The following is an 18,190-nucleotide window of genomic DNA, read 5'->3' on the forward strand; positions in this document are numbered from 1 at the left end:
ATTTCTGTGGGGTCGGTGGTGATATCCCCTTTATCATTTTTTATTGCGTCTATTTGATTCTTCTCTCTTTTCTTCTTTATTAGTCTTGCTAGTAGTGGTCTGTCAATTTTGTTGATCTTTTCAAAAAACCAACTCCTGGATTCATTGATTTTTTGGAGGGTTTTTTGTGTCTCTATCAAGATGAGCTCATTTTTATTCAAATTTGTTGTTAAAATTGTGGCTTTTCTTTTTTTGATTCATTTTAAATGTTTTCCAGGTACTAAGCCTTTCTGATCTCAAGGTGATGTTACTCCCAGCATCTGAGTTCCCCTTTCACTGGAGCAAGACAGGGATGTGTTCTGTGATAAGAATGTTATAAAAGCAAATCATCCCACTCCCCCAAAAACTATGATTACAGAAGAGAACATTAAAGATCATTCTAAATGAATTGGATGCAAACACAAAAAATATTTCTCTCAGAGAAATCAGCTTTTATATTTCCTATTTTCCAACAGTGGGAGACTCACGTTCACAGGTCTGGCCAGATGCCCTATATCCCTCTTTGCAGACACAGTCTTCAGGGGACGTGCTTCCAGGTGGAGAGGTGTGATTTTCATCAGGACATGGAATGCAACTGCTGATTCCTCCTGGTGAACCTTCCGGTTTGTATGTCCCTGAGGGGCAAGCTGTGGGCAGACAAGCCAGAGAAGTCCATGTTATGTGGCACCTTAGCTGGTAGTTAACAAAACGTTTGAAATTAACACGGGAGAGAAAGCCAAAGAATAGCTTTCCATAGAAATAGTGATGTAGGCTGGGCACGGTGGCTCACGCCTGTAATTCCTACACTTTGGGAAGCTGAGGTGGGTGGATCGCCTGAGGTCAGGAGTTCAAGACCAGCCTGGCCAACATGACGAAACTCCATCTCTACTAAAAATACAAAAGTTAGCTGGGCATGGTGGCATGCGCCTATAATCCTAGCTACTCAGGAGGCCGAGGCAGGAGAATCGCTTGAACCCAGGAGGCAGAGGTTGCAGTGAGCTGAGATTGCACCACTGCACTCCAGCCTGGGCAACAAGAGCAAAACTCTATCTCAAAAAAAAAAAAAAAAGGAAGAAAGTAATATAATTCAAGTAAAGAGAGAAACCAACATTTTTGTTTTTTAAAGAATGATGTCATTTGTTATTTGCAAGGTATGAAGTGACCTTTTATGTCCCACAATTAGTTTCAAATACAACACAACACAGCATGAAATGTCTGGGCTGATTTGTGGGAAAATTCAAAATAGCAACTTATATTAAGTTATTAGGAGGAATCAATCATCCTCAACAGATTAAAGAAACCTTGGTAAGTATGATGTCCCCTACAGCCCATCTCCTCCATCCTATGCAGCTCACCTCTACCACTGAGGTCCAGCCCCTCTCTTAGCAAAGGAGAATAACTGCAGATATGCAAAAAGCCCCATTGTTTCTGTTCAAAGACCTTGAGAAAGGATGAAGATAAAGTGAAGGACTTGAGGAACATAATCCAACTGACAGGAACTAGGCCCTTTGTACAAAAAAGAATTAAAGACCCTGCTTTTCCCAGGCTCATGGAAAAGAAGGATTAAAAGCAGAATCTAATTGACCTTGCTTCAAATCTTTCTCTGCACAGACAATGTAGCTTTGAATTTGTAACTTAATCCCTCTGGAATTATGCATCTGTAAAATAATTTAAATTTCAGAAATTTAATAATAGAGAAATTGTGGAATCAAGAGACTTGCAATGCTCAGTTAAGCCAGTTAAATGTGGCATAGTCCCAGGTTGCATTTTACTATTAAATAACAGTTGCAACCAAGCAGTGTGCATTTATGTGGGGATATTTTACATAAATTATCTCATTTAATCCTCACGGTATGAATAAGCAGCATTACAAGATTAATATTATTAATATTTACATAAATCTCATTAGTATTATTATATCCATTTTAAAGATCAGAAAATGGAGGCTTAGAGACATTCAATGATGACTAAAGTTACTCAGTTAGTGGGTGACAGAGATAGAATTTCAAAGCAAATATATATATACCATTCACTAAGTCCTAGGGACTGTTCTATGTATATTATCTTGTTAACTTCCTAATACCTTATGAAGTAACTAATGTTATTAATCCCATTCATAGATGGGAAAACAAAGCCACTAAGTGTTTAAATAACTTGTCATAGTTACACAGTGAGTTAAGTGGCAGAGCTAGGATTTGAATCCAGACAATTCAGATCCAGAGTCCATGTTCTTTACCACCACACGTGCTGTGACTCAAACCCAGGCCCCTTGGATACTAAAGCTAAATCATTGTAATATACTAAAACTATAAAAAATCATATTGAAAGGTGGGATTCATAATATGTCATTATTTGAAAAGCCATGCTTCTAAAATTCTTGACTTCCTTTAAAAACAAAAGATACCATTTTCTCATGATATATAGTAGCGAATTCTAGATCTGGCTAGATTTGTGACTATGAATAAAGGAAACACTTAAAAATAGTAACAATGATATAAGACATGAAAAATAATTTAGCATAAAGGAAACATTACTTTGAAGCATTGTATTAGCAATACCAAATTATTGAATTATTTATATTACTAAATATTAATAGGATAATATTTCTTTCTATAAAAAATCAGTAAATATCTGATCAGGATCCTCAAAAAGATGAAAGACAACATGGTTTCCTTTAAACAGAAGTCAGCAGCTGCAGAAGAAAATGATCTAGATAAGTAGAGAGATAGAAAAGAAAGTTTAAAATGTAAATGTAAAATTAGAATTGTCATTGGGCCAGTAAAAAGAAGCCACATAACTCCAGAACAAGAGAATTGTGTAGACAGACATAGGAGAAGTAATGGTTGTGATATTAATGCAGGGATATATTCCTAACCTGGAGCTTTAATGCAAAAGTACTCATTAAATTCCAGGCAAAATTAACAGAAGTCATATCCAGGATGAAAGAAAAATGTTGCAAACTTATAGGAAAGAAAATTAAGATACTCATAAAGGGGAAAATCAAACTGATATTTCATTTTTTCTTTGCAAAAACAAATGCCAGGAAAAACTGAATATGATATATAGCTTTGTGAAAAAAATTATGAACCCCAAATTTTATTACGTGGGCAAGCCATTGGTAAGTAAGTGGGAAGAGAAAGACATTCGAGGATGTGCATGGCTTTAGAAAACAAAGCCATTTTATTTTATGTCCAGGCATGGTGGCTCTTGGCTATAATTCCAGCACTTTGGAAGGCTGAGGCAGGAGGATTACCTGGGCCCAGGAGTTTCAATACCAGCCTAGGCAACACAGCTATACCCGTCTCTTAAAAATATTTTTAAAATTAGTCCGGGCGTGGGTGGCTCATGCCTGTAATCCCAGCACTTTTGGAGGTCAAGGTGGGTGGATCATCTGAGGTCAGGAGTTTAAGACTGACCTGGCCAACCAACATGGCGAAACCCCATCTCTATTAAAAATACAAAAGTTAGCTGGACGTGGTGGCAGGTGCCTGTAATCCCAGCTACTTGGGAGGCTGAGGCAGGAGAATCGTTTGAACTCACGAGGCAGAGGTTGCAGTGAGCCAAGATCACACCATTGCACTCCAGCCTGGGTGACAGAGCAAGACTCCATCTCAAAAAGAAAAAAAAAAAAAAAGTAAACGCAGTTATTTATAAAAGAGAGTATTGTCTCAAATCATATATTTTGTTTGTTTGTTTGTAGACCCCATCTTGCTCTTTATCCAGGCTGCGCTCAAACTCTCGAACCTCCCACCTCAGCCTCCCAAATAGCTAGGACAACAGGCACATACCACCATGCCCAGCTTCAAATCATAGATTTCATTTCATGATTATTGGCTCTCTGACCTTGGAGACCACTTTGATTCTTCATTCCTCCTCTATCTCCTTCAATATATGTTCTTTGGTTCTTATTCCCTAAAAATCTTCTACATTACTTTTATCTTAGATGTGACCTCATTATCTCTCTTCTGGTTTTTACATCCTCCTTACTAGTACCTCGGCCTTACCTCTACCCTTCAATCCATTTGAGATGTGGCGACCTGAACATTTTTCAAAACTATAAATTCAGTCAAATCATTTTCCACCTAAAAGTTGTACCAACCAGATAAGACCCTCTCTCTTTAGCCTGGAATATAAAGATATCTTTGATCTGTCTGTAACCATCCTACCTCTGCAGCTGCAATGAACCAGTGCATATCATAAGCTGGTTAGAACCTGCTTCCAGATCAACCAGTGCCTAGTTTTGTACTGTCCCCCCTCCCCTGACTCCCACCACATTTTCGGGGAGTTTGAGCAGTTTACTTCATTTCTCTGTGACTTGGTTTCTTCATGTGTAATAGGAGTAGTACTTCCCTTGTACATTTTTGTTGTTGTTGTTAGGATTAATTGAAATCATGTGAGTAAAGCAACAATGCCTGGCATGTTGTTGGCATTTGGGAAATGTTAGAATAATGTCCCCAACCCTTCATTTTCTCAACCATAAAAGAGATAATTATACTACTTTTACAGATTCGTTGTGCCAGATAGATGCTCTGGCGCTTGGTAAATATTACCTTCCTTTCTTTCTCTTTCCTATCCTCCACTTCTGCATTTCTGCCCTCCTGCCTCTGAGTGAATCTCCAGCATCCTTCAAGACTCTAACTCATTCTTTAAAGGTTCTCTAACTTCTTCAGACAGATTTTGTTGCCTTCTCGCGGAACCCACAGAATACACTGCCCATTCCTCTGCACTGGCACACATCACACTCTTTGTAACACACAGGTTTCTCATTCCCTCGGTGGGAAGTATGCTCCTGTATGTTCAAAGAGTCTTCCAAGTACCTGACCCGGCCATTGTCCAGCCAATTGCCTGAGCTGGCAGTCACTCAATCAAAGAAGAGCAAAGAAAACAAGCCCTGCTAGAGAGCGGAGGGTGGGTTTGGTGTGCAAAGAGAGTAGTAAAGTCAGGAAGACTAACAACAGAATGAAGTGAAAGGACTTGGAGTCAAGACAACTGAGTTGCAATCTTGGCTCTTCCACTAACAAGCTATGGGGCCACTGGCAAGTGACTTTTTTTCTTTCATGATAATATACAGAAGTTACAAGTAAGGATGTCTATGATCTTTCCAAGGCTAACATAAGATGATTCCATAAGTAGAATAATACTAAAAAGCAACTTAAAAAATCCTCCATATGAATGGTCAGATTCTGGCTACAGATTTTATTAATTATTTTTTAAAATAATACTGCATGAAAAGGACCTAATCTTATAGTACTACTCTCCAAAATCTTTTGAATAATCAAGAGTTTAAAACACTGGAGAACAGAGTTTTGAATAAAAATATCCAAAAGTACATTTGGAAATGTATTGTGAAATTCATAATGATAATGAAAAACAGACTTTAGGAGAACTATTTAAAGGCATTGCACAATTCTAGTGGGAGAGGTGTAATCAACTTCCTCGATTCCCAAGGGGGAAAATTCCTCATCCCAAACTAAGCAAAAGTTGAAAAAAATGAAATACATCTTTGGTTTGAATAAGTTTCACATGTCTTCGTAAAGGGCTATGAATTGTTTTCCCTTTTTAATATGAGATGTTTCCTTCCTGGAAATGTACCAAATATTATTTCTTAATTGTTCTTTTTGTTGTTGTTAAAATAAGCACTTTCTCTTTTCAGAAATATCTTGGCGGTTATCAGCTACTATTACTGGAAGTGTGAATTCTTGAAGTTATCACATTGTACTAACATTAGATTTTTCTTCAGCTGACCATGCAATTCTTTGACTGAAGTAAATAAAAATGCCAATCAGTTTGGAATTTGTAAAACACAAAAAAATCTCCACTCTTTCTAATATATCTTACCCATTACATATCAATTCCTTAGATGACTATTTTAGTATTAATAACATATACTAGACAGTGACTTACACTTTACAAAATTTCTCCTCATACATGTCTTAGGTTAACTTTTAAAACTCCTGATAAATATTAGGAGCCTTTACTTCCTTGCACAATTCATCTTTAAAAGTTAACAAATCACTTTAAAGAGTTTTAGGGCAGTTGCATGAGCTGCATTTAGGCTGTGCACTCCACAACTTCAAGGGTGCCTGTTTATGTGAATAATAATGGCATTCCTTGGAGTTGTACAACACCAAGGCTCTACTTTCTGCTACAAATAGGTAAGAAACCAAGCAAAAATCTGGGCCCGCATTCTCTTTTTGACTTAATGGATTTGATCTGAATAAGGAATCTGTTCCTACAAAGAGTTGTGCTAAGATTTTCAACGTAGGAATACACTGCTCTAGAAGAGAACATGTTTTCTCCATGTCGAACCAATGTTTTCAAAAATAAGACAAGGACCCAGGTGTGCCTATAGGGACTTTCTTTTTATGAGGCAGCCAAGATCCTTTCTATTTTCCTCAATGAATTAGATGAGGAGACTTTCAACTGCCCTGAATTCTATACATCCATACCTGTGTAGAATGCATTAGCAGCCTGTCATTCTCCCTGTGACTGGTCAGCTTATTTGGCTGGAGTACAGACTATTTGGACAAAGTTGTGCATTTGAACCCTGGTGTGGTGCCATGGCAGGAAATGGCACCCTAACTACAGGATGCCATATTGCAAATGTAAGCACATGCTCAGACTTTCCAGGAGATTAGTGATGGATCAGGACAAGTCTATCAAAAAACAAAACCCTCAAAGGACTGTGTACAAAAGAGGTTGCATCAGCAAAGTAATTTTCATATGTTGGGGATCAATATATGCGTATTCAGAAATACACACTCAAAAATACACACATATATTCACACATCAAAACCGGCTGTGTAGAGAACATTTAAATGAATCCTTTGTTGTTGAAAACTCTGTATTCTTTATTGTCTTAAAGTGTTTACCATCTGGATGAGAAAGGTGACATCATCCTGATTTTTATAATTAAAATTTCATTGGCAAGTACTTTTAGGAGAAGCCCTCTGGATATTTTTTAGAATTATCTTTAACCTTATTTTTCTTTTCTAAAATAGCTAATAACTCAGAATCATGTAAGAAAGAGAAAAAAATTACTAAACAAGTTTGGTTTAACTACTCTTTTAATGTTTGACACTTAGGTTGATTCTAATTTTTTACAAACTTAAACAGCTTTTCTCTAAACATTTTGTTCCCTTAAATATTTGATCTATTTTTTAAAAATTTTCTTAGGCAAAAGAATATTAACTTTTTAAATCCACGAGTCTCTTGTTAAACTATTTTATATTCCCATTATCAGGATTGAAAGTACATGACTTATTGTACTCTTCATTTTCACTGGGTATTAACAGTTTTAAAAATTACCAATAGATAATTATTTAAATATGAAGGTCTGTGAACTTCAGTGCAACAGGGTTTCAACTTGAACCTAGAGTAGATCTATCCCTGGGATTCAGACTTGTGTAGGTCCAACAGAAGTCGATTTGCATGAATAATTTGAGAGCCTTCTGGGAGAAAACTCCATCCGTGGCAGGGATAACATTTAAAAAGCTACAATTCAGAATGGCATGATTGTTGATCACTGAGATCAGACATCCTCTGCAGCAGGAAAGCAAGGTTCTGCATACCAAGTTATCTGCCAGATGTTACCTTTATAGATGCTGGATTGTGGGATAGGCCAGTGGGCCTGCAAAGGGGATCAGATCAGCAAAGAGGCACTCAAGGGACTTGAACAATAGCAATTTACCAACCAGTACGTAAGTATTTCGGGATTTTAACAACTTTTACAACTGTATTGTTGCATACTTGCTGAATGTTAGCCTGTCCTAAGGAAAAAGAGAATTGGCATATGTCAGCCCTAATGACCCTTGATCTTAGCAGCTAGGAAGGAGAAAAGATCCTGAGTGTAGTTTGGTGTTTATTGTCAAACGTGTTTCCCTTTGGGTCCTATAAAGAGTGGTAACTTATGAGTAATATTCAGGCCATAGTTGACTTTCATTTTTTTCTTTCTTTACTCTCTACTTCACATTCAATAAGAAATTAAGGTCTGTGGGGGTTTGGAAATATGGATTATATCGGTTGTTATCCATTTCCATTATTGGTACACTAATTTAAAAGCCTTTTTATTTTAGGCCTTGATTGTCTCTAACCTCCATACATACGTTGCCTTTTCTACTTTGCTTCGCACTCAGTGATTTTCAGCCACAGGTGCCAAATTAATATTCCTATAACACTGCTTTTATCTTGCCACTTTCCTGCCCTAAGATCTTCAATAGCTCGCTATTGCCAGTTAACCAAAGGCCGTGTCTTCAGCCTGAAATTCAAGTCCCAGTACAATTTAGAATATAGTCCTTACTATTACTTGTCTTGCCTTGAATCCCACTTTATCCATAGAATTTTCCTACCTTCCCACCCATGCAAGCTACCTCCAGTCCCCATCACAGGCTTATACTTTTCATTCTCTGTGAGTCTTCATTTCTAACTGTCCAAATCCTATCATTCAAACCAAGTTCAAGTCCTGTCACCCCCACAACTAATGGGAAACATTTTTGAATGCCTATAGCATTTTGTATATGATTTATGTCACATTATTTTTATTTTCATTCAATCATAAAATTCTAAAAAACATTCAGTTTACCCACAGGAAGACAGAAAAAAATAAATGGAGAAACAAAAATCAGAGATAATAAACAGAAAACAAAAAATAAACTGGCAGACTTAAGCCCTAACATATCAATAATTACATCAAATATAAGTAGTCTAACTATACCAATTAAGTGATAGGGATTGGTAATAGGTTTAAAAACATGATCCAGCTCTATGCTATCGACAAGAAACTCACTTAAACATAATATAGGCAAGTTCAAAGTAAAATTATAGAAAAAGATACATTGTGCAAACATTAATGAAAAGAAAGAAGGAATGTATGTTAGATGAAGCAAGTTGAAGGGGAAGTTTATAGTGCTAAATGCATAAATTAGAAAAGAAGAAGTCTCAAATTGATAATCTAAGTTCCCACCTAAAGAACCTTGAAAAAGAAGAGCAAAATAAACCCAAATTAAACAGAGGGAAGGAAATAATAAACATAAGAGCAGAAATCAATAAAATTAAAAACAGAAAAAAGAGAAAATTAATAGAATAATGATTTTGAAAAGATAAAAAAATTGATCTAGGAAAACTGATACAGAGAAAAAGAGAGAAGGCACAAATTACCAATATCAGGTAAGCAGACTCCATGGACATGGAAAAGATACTATATACTATGCACAGCTCTACTTACATATCTGACAACCCAAATGAAACAGACCAATTCATCAAAAATTATAAACTATGATAATTCATATAGTATTAAAAATGATTTGAATAGCCCTATAGTTAAGAAAGTTGAACTCATAATTTAAAAATGTCCAAAAAATATCCAGGTCTAGATGATTTCAGTGGAAAACTCTACCAAACATTTGCCAAATATCTACCAAAAAAAATCAGCACCAATTCTACACAATTTCTTCCAAAAAACAGAAGAGGGAACATGTCCAAATTCATTTTATCTAGCTAGTGTTACCCTGATACCTAAGTGAGATGCAGAGTATAAATGAACAAAAAAACTGCAGAACAATATCTTATAAATATAGACACAAAAAATCTTAACAAAATATTAGCAAATGGAATTCAGCAATATGTAAAAAGAATTATACATCATGATTAAGTCAGGTTTACTGCAGGGAGGCAAGGCTGGTTCAATATTTGGAAATCAATCAATGTAATCATATTAACAATATTAACACGCTAAAGAAGAAAATGCACAAGGTCATGACGATGAAGAAAAATTTCTGCAAACAAAATTGTCACCAATTTATGATAAAAACTCTCAGAAAAGTAGTAATAGAAGAGAATTTACTCAGCTCAATGAAGAGAAACCTCAAAATCATACAATTGTTATTATTATTATTATTATTATTATTTAAGCAGGGTCTCACTCTGTCACCCAGGCTGGAGTGCAGTGGCACAATCATGGCTCACTGCAACCTTGACGTCCCAGGCCCAAGTGATCCTCTCACCTTCACTGCCATAGCTAGAACTACCAGTGTGCACCACCATGCTTGACTAACTTTTGTACTTTTTGTAGAGATGGGGTTTTACCATGTTGCTCAGCCTGGTCTCAAACTCCTGGACCTAGGCAATCTGCCTGCCTCGGCTTCCCAAAGTGCTGGGACTTCAGGTGTGAGCCACAAATAATATTATTCTTAATAATGAAAGTCTGAATGTTTTTCCCTTATGGTTGGAAATAAAGCAATTCTCTGTTAAAACAGTAGTGGAAGTTCAACCAGAACAGTAAGGGAAGAAAATGAAATAAAAGATACTCAGATTAGAAAGGAAGAAATAAAACTAAACCTATTTATAAGTGATGTGATTCTCCCTATAAGAAATTACAAGGACTCTACCAAAAGCAAAAAACCAAAACCCTCCTATAACAGGTAAGTTAAGCAAGGTTACAGCATACAAGGGAAACAAACACAAATCAATTGTTTCTATGTACTAGCAGTGAACATGTGGGCACTGAAATTAAAAATATGTTTACAATTATTTAAAATTGCTCAAAAATAATAAAGCATTTAGGGAGAAATGTAACAATGTACAAAACTTATATACTATACAATGCTGAAAAGGAAATCAAACATCTAAATTAGTATATCATGTTTGTGGATTAGAAAGTTCAACATAGTAAAAATGTTAATTCTTCCATAATTAATATACAGATATAATAAAACTCCTAGGAAAATCCCAAGAAGATTTTTAAAAATATAGACAATATTACTCTAAAATTTGTATAGGAAGGTAAAGAAGTTAAAATTAGCTAAGACAATTATCATAAAGAAGAATACAGTAGAAGGAATTAGTCTACTTGCATTCAAGACTTATTATATAGCTATAATAATCAAGACTATGTGGCATTGACAGATCAACAGAAGAGAAGAGCAATCCAGAAATAATGCTAAACTAATGTACCTGGCTGATTTTTTTTTTGACTTTTTTTAAAAATTATACTTTAAGTTCTGGGATACATGTGCAGAATGTGCAGGTTTGTTACATAAGTATACATGTGCCATGATGGTTTGCTGCACCCATCAACCTGTCATCTACACCTGGCTGATTTTTAACCAAAGTGCAAAAACAATTTAATAGAGGAAAGATAGTCTTTTCAAGAAATGGTTTTGAAACAATCAGACATCTATAAGTACAATAATTAACCTTAACCTAAGTCTCAAACCTTATACAAAATATCATGGATTTAAGTATAAAATATAAAACTATAAAACTTTTAGAAACAAACATAGGAGAAAATCTTCAGGAACCAATAATAGCCAAAGAGTTCTTAGACTTCACGCCAAAAGCACAATTCATAGAAATAAAATTGATAAATGTACTTCAAACTTAAAAATGTTTGCTCCGTAAAAGCCTCTCATAGAAGAACTAAAAGTCAACCCACAGAATGGAAGAAAATATTTTCAACCTACATATCTGACACAGGACTAGTATGTAGACTATATAAAGAACTCTCATAACTTAAAAGTAGAAAAACAAAAACAACAATTAGACAATGAACAAAAGACATGAGGAGACAGTTCACTGAAGAAAAGATATAGATGGCAAATAAACATATAAAAAGATTTTAACATCATTAGTCACTGGAGACATGCAATTTAAAACCAAAATGTGTCATCACAACCACCTATCAGAATAGCTAAAATAAAAAATAGTGACAACACCAGGTGCTGTCAAGGAGGCAGAGAAACTGGATCACTCATACATTTCTGATGGAAATGTATAGTAGTTCAGCCACTCTGGAACACATTTCGGCAGGTTCTTAAACAAAAATATGCAACTACTCTGCAATCCCACAATTACATTCCTGGGCATTTAGCCCAGTGAATTAAAGACTTATGTTCACATTAAAACCTATACACGAATGTTTATAGCAGCTTTATTCATAAAAGCCAAAACCTGGAAACAATCCAGATGTCCTTCAACAGGCAAACGGTTAAACTGTGGTACATTTATACTGTGAAATACTACTCAGCAATAAAAAGAAATGAATTATTGGTACACACAACCATCTGGAAAAATCTCTAGAGAATTATGCCATGAGAAAAAAGCCAGGCTCAAAATGTCACATTCTGCATGGCTCCATTTATATAACATTCGTGAAATGACACAATTATAGAAATAGAGAATACATTAGTGGTTGCAATAGGTTAAAAGTGGCTATGGGTTGGCAGGAAGTGACTGTGGCTCTAAAAGAGCAACAAAAGGATTCTTGTGGTGGTAGAAATGTTCTGTATTGTAACCATATCAATATCAATATTCTGTTTGAGATACTGTACTATAGTATCTCAAGATGTTACCATTGGGGAAAAGGATATAGAGGATATCCTTTAAAGCAGGAAAGGATATACAGGATCTCTGTATATTATGTCTTAAAATTGCATGTGACTCTATAATTATTTCAAAAGAAAAAATGTAATGAAAAAAACATTTTTTAAAAGCAGAAGACAGGGAAGGAAAATTTCAAGTTACATCCAGAAATATTCAAAGTAGAGAAACTGTATTTTTAAAGGTTTTTATTTTTTCTTTAATGATTGATTCCTAAAAATTAATGAGGTGAATAGTATATTTAATATTTTGATAAAAATGTAAAAATTGTGCTCCATAAAGGATTCACTAATTTATACTTCCATCATCATTGTATGAAACTTCCTATTTACCTACAGCCTTAATTAGAGGAAAGTATCAATTAATGTTTGCCAATATTATGGCTCAGAAATATTTTCATTTTAATTTGTATTTGTCCATTATTAGTGAGATTGTACATATTTACTTATGTTTATTGCCCATTGGTAATTTTCTTATGTGAATTTCACAAAAAAATTTTTTTTCAACAGCTTTAGGGGTACAAGTGGGTTTTTGTTCCATGGATGAATTGTATTAAGTCTAGGGTTTTAGTGTACACATCACTAAAATAGTGTATATCATACACGATTATAAAAAACTACTAGGCATTTTTTTATCCCTCACTTCCCTCCCACTCTCCCCACTTCTGACTCTTCAATGTCCATTATACCACACTGTATGCTTTTGCATACCCACAGTTTAGCTCCCGCTTATAAGTGAGAACATGTGGTATTTGGTTTTCCATTCCTGAGTTACTTCACTTAGGATAATGGTCTCCAGTTTCATCAAAGTTGCTGCAAAAGACATTATTTCATTCATTTTATGGCTGAATAGTATTCCGTGGTGTGTGGGGGGTGTGTGTGTGTGTGTGTGTATACATTTTCCATGGTGTGTGTGTGCATATGTGTGTATATATATATACACATACATATATATATTTTCTTTAGCCACTCATCAATTGATGGGCACTTAGGTTGATTCTGTATCTTTGCAATTGTGAATTATGCTGTAATAAACATACACGTTTATCTTCTTTATGTAATGGCTTCCTTTCCTCTATGTAGATACCCAGTAGTGGCACTGAATGGTAGATCCACTTTTAGCTTTTTGAGAAATCCCCATACTGTTTTCCATAGAGGTTTTACTACTTTACATTTCCACTGGCAGTATATAAGTGTTCCTTTCCACCATATCCATGACAACAACTTTTGTGTTTTGACTTTTTAATAATGGCCATTCTGGCTGGAGTAAACTGGTACCTCATTGTGGTTTTAATCTGTATTTCCCTCATAATTAGTGATTTTGAGCATTTTTCATATGTTTGTTGGCCATTTGTATATCTTCCTTGAGAAATGTCTAAGTTGATTGTCTACTTTTTAATGAGATTATTTGTTTGTTGTTTGTTTGTTTTCCTTGCTGATTTGTTTGAATTCCTTGTGCATTCTGGATATTAGTCCTTTGTCAGGTCCATAGTTTGCAAATATTTTCTCCCATTCTGTAGGTTGTTTACTGTGATTATTATTATAATTATTATGGCTATGCAGAAGCTTAAAAATCAATTTATTAAATTAAATGTATTAATTTTTAAATTAAAATTTAAATTACATTTATTAATTTTAAAAATTAATTTTAATTTTTAATTTATTAATTTTCATTTTTGTTGCAACTGCTTTTGGAGTCTTAGTCATAAATTCTTTGCCTATGTCAGCGTCCAGGAGAGTTTTTCCTAGGTTTAACTGTAGAATTTTCAGGGTTTTAGATCTTATATTTAAGTCTTTAATCCATTTTGAGTTAATATTTTTACATGGTGAGAGACAAGGATCCAATTTCATTCTTCTACATGTGGCTATCCAATTTTCCCAGCACCAGTTATTGAATAGGGTGTCCTTTCCCCAGTGTGTACATTTTTGTCTGCTTTGTTGAACATCAGTTGGTTGTATTTAGCTTTATTCCTGGGTTCTCTATTCTGTTACATTGGTCTATATATATACTTTTATATCAGTACCATGCTGTTTTGGTTATTATAGCTTTGTAGTATAATTTGAAGTTGAGCAATGTGATGCCTCTATATTTGTTCTTTTTGCTTTAGCTCTTTGGGCTCTTATTTGGTTGTGTATGAATTTTAAGATTTTTTTTATTCTGTGAAAAATGACATTGTTATTTTGACAGGAATTGCATTGAATCTGTACATTACATTGAGCAGTATGGTCATTTTCCTTATGTTGATTCTTCCAATTAATAAGCATGGGATGTTTTTCCATTTGTTTGTGTCATCTATGGTTTCTTTTATCAGTGTTTTGTAGTTATCCTTGTAGAGATGGTTCACCTACTTGGTTAAGTATATTCCTAGGTTTGTTTTTCTGTTACTATTGTAAAAGAGATTGAGTTATTGATTTGATTTTCAGCTTGATTGTTGTTGCTGGTGTATAGCAGTGCTATTGATTTGTGTATATTGATTTTTGTAATCTGAGACTTTACTAAATTCATTGATCAAATCTAGGATTCTTTTGGAGGAGTCTTTAGTGTTTTTAGGTATAAAAATCATATTATCAGCAGAGTTAGTCTGACTTCCACTTTTTCAGTTTAGATCCTCTTTAGTTCTTCTTTCTGATGGCTCTGGCAAGGACTTCCAGTACCATGCTGAATAAAGTGTTGAAAGTGGGCATCTTTGTCCTGCTCCAGTTCTTAAGGCGAAGGTTTTAAACTTTTTTCCACTTAGTATGACATTGGCTGTAAGTTTGTCATACCTGGCTTTTATATTTTGAGGTATGTTCCTTCTATGCCTAGTTTGCTGAGGGTTATTATAATAAAGAGATGCTAGATTTTTATCAAATGCTTTTTCTCCATCTATTGAGACGATCACATGGTTTTTGTTTTTAATTTTGTATATGTACTGAATCACATTTATTGAATTATGTATGTTGAACCATCCCTACATCCCTGGGATGAAACCCACTTGATTAAAGTGAATTGTCTTTTGGATGTACAGTTGGATTTGATTTACTGGTATTTTGGTAAGGATTTTTGCATCTATGTTCATCAGAGATATTGGTCTGTAAGAAACTACATTTTGGAAATTGGTATATCCTGGTCACTACAGAGACATGCTTGGTTGGACTTTAGGGATATGTCTTCATGACTACCCATTGCTTTATGGCCACTTTGATAGATGGAATAGAATATGGTGAAAAGTATACATAAGTATTATAATAACTGGAAAGAGCAATTCCTCCTGCATGAATTCATAAATTGGTATTCTTATTCATACATCAGTTGTTTTTGTTTCTCTTTTGTTTTGTTTTGAGACAGGGTCTTGCTCTGTTGCTCAGGTTGGAGTGCAGTGATATGATCTTGGCTTGCTATAACCTCCACCTCCTGGGTTCAAGTGATTCTCCTGCCTCAGCCAACCATGTAGCTGGGCCCACAGAGGCACACCACCATGACCAGCTAATTTTTGTATTTTTTGTAGAGATGGGGTCTCACCATGTTGCCCAGGCTGGTCTCAAACTCCTAGGCTCAAGCAATTCTCAGACCTCAGCCTCCCAAACAGCTGAGATTACAGGCATGAGCCACCATGCCCAGCCCTTATTAATATATCAGTATCAATAAAATTTTACAGCTTTTTACAGCTTCTCATGAAGGTCACACAATTTTCTTTCAAATTATTCTTAGAAAATATATTTTTTTCTTGTTCATATAAATGAAATTTTTATCACATTTTAAACAGTGTAATGTTTCTCCATAACAAATTTTATTGATTTTAAACTATCTTGCCACCTTGCAAATCTATTCTATTAATGTTAGCATTTTTCAGTTGATTCCTTTGGATTTTCCAAGTGAACAATGATATGGCATGCAAATAATAAAGCAACTTTCTTTGTTTTGAATATTAAATTAAAGAATAACCTTGCTTTATTAGTATTTATGATTTTGTCTTAAATATTTCATATATAATGTGATTTGATTTTTTTATAACTTGTTCTATAGTTCATGATTTACTTTCATTTAACTGCTTCCATATTTTGACAATATTTGTAAACCTCAGGTTTTATTGGAAAACATTATGCCACTGATATGGTTTGGCTGTGTTCCCACCCAAATCTCATCTTGAATTGTAGTTCCAATAATCCCTACATGTCATGGGAGGGGCCCAGTGGAAGGTAATTTAATCCTGGGGCAGTTACCCTCATGCTGTTCTCATGACAGTGAGTGAGTTCGCATGAGATCTGATGGTTTTATAACAGGAATTCCCTGCTTTTGCTCAGCACTTGTCCTTGCTGCCACTACATGAAGAAGGATGTGTTTGTTTCCCCTTCTGCCATGATTGTAAGTTTCTTGAGGCCTCCCCACTCCTGCAGAACAGTGAGTCAATTAAACCTCTTTCCTTTGTAAATTACCCAGTCTCAGGTATATCATTATTAGCAGTGTCAGAACAGACTGATAAAGCCACCTATGGCAGTAATGGTTTGATTTACGGATTTGTTAAATAACTTGTTTAAATAGTAAAAATCCACAGTACCCTGAATGCTGTGTCTTGCATTGTTCATGAATTAAAACACTATCCCAAACCATCAATATATGCAAATAGCTTTAGACACACACATGTGCACTACTGTGGTTTTAGAAATAAATTTGGAAACAATCTTAGTAACCAGATAACATAAAAGAGATAAACGTGTGATTAGCCACTTCCTATTGTTGAACTTAGCCTTCCAGATGGCTTACTTTGATACTAAGCCAGTGCTTCCCAGGGTCAGTAGACTTGTTCACCTTCACTTCTCCAAAAAAGGAATGGAAAATTCCCAGGAAGTTGGGAGCCAAGCAGAGTTCCCATATGCTGTGTTCTAGTATCTAAACATGCAGCTCACTTTATTTATTTACTCCTTCATTCATTCACCTAAAATTTATTAATGCTTATTCCAAGTTCATATGTTGTTTAGCAGAGGCTATAAAAAATAAAGGAGGCGTAATCTTGCCCCAAAGGAATTCATAGAATATTAGAGAAAAGAAAACCTACCAAACATTATAATACTATATGGTAAGTGGGAACAGAGAGAAAATATTTATGACCCCCAAATTTCAGGTCTAGCTGTGTCAGGGCCATAAATCTAAGGGAGAAGGGATGAGAGGAAAGGTGTCACAGAAGTGAGTTTGTTGGAAATCGTGAAGGACTAGTAAGAAATGGACACACAAGGCATGGGGTATTCTAGGCAAAGGGAACAAAACTGCACAAGCATGGATCCATGAAAGGGCTTGAAGTGACTGAGGAGCCACTAGCAGCTTAGGGTATCTGGAGCATAAGATGCTGCAATAATCATACCCAGGAGATCATTCAACCCTTGTAGAATCACAGAATTTGATAATTCTTCTAAAAGTTTTTAAAAAGAACTGTAATTCCAGTAGTGTTTTTCGAATCATATTTTAATGCACTAATCCAATCTGTTAATATAGAACAGGGCTGGGGTTTTTTTGTTGTTGTTTATTGTTTTGTTTTGTTTTCTTTTGTTTTGTTTTTTGAGATGGAGTCTCGCTCTGCCACCCAGGCTGGAGTGCAGTGGCACCATCTCGGCTCACTGCAAGCTCCACCTCCCAGGTTCACACCATTCTCTCGTCTCAGCCTCCTGAGTAGCTGGAACTACAGGTGACTGCCACCATGCCTGGCTAATTTTGTTTTTGCATTTTTAGTAGATATGGGGTTTCACTGTGTTAGCCAGGATGGTCTCGATCTCCTGACCTCGTGATCCACCTGCCTCGGCCTCCCAAAGTGCTGGGATTACAG

At 35.3% G+C, this 18,190-nt stretch overlaps 1 protein-coding gene across 1 annotated transcript in view; it reads right to left on the reverse strand.

The window, feature by feature from the left end:
- The window catches only part of SVEP1 (sushi, von Willebrand factor type A, EGF and pentraxin domain containing 1), a 237,981-nt gene that overhangs the window by 167,211 nt on the left and 52,580 nt on the right, over positions 1–18,190 (reverse strand). Inside the window, exon 4 of the mRNA XM_011966393.1 lies at positions 507–665. Coding sequence (XP_011821783.1) covers positions 507–665 — 159 coding nt within the window. The remainder of the gene's footprint in view (positions 1–506; positions 666–18,190) is intronic.

The sequence above is a fragment of the Mandrillus leucophaeus genome, unplaced genomic scaffold (assembly GCF_000951045.1).
Source record: "Mandrillus leucophaeus isolate KB7577 unplaced genomic scaffold, Mleu.le_1.0 Scaffold76, whole genome shotgun sequence".
Lineage (NCBI taxonomy): Eukaryota > Metazoa > Chordata > Mammalia > Primates > Cercopithecidae > Mandrillus > Mandrillus leucophaeus.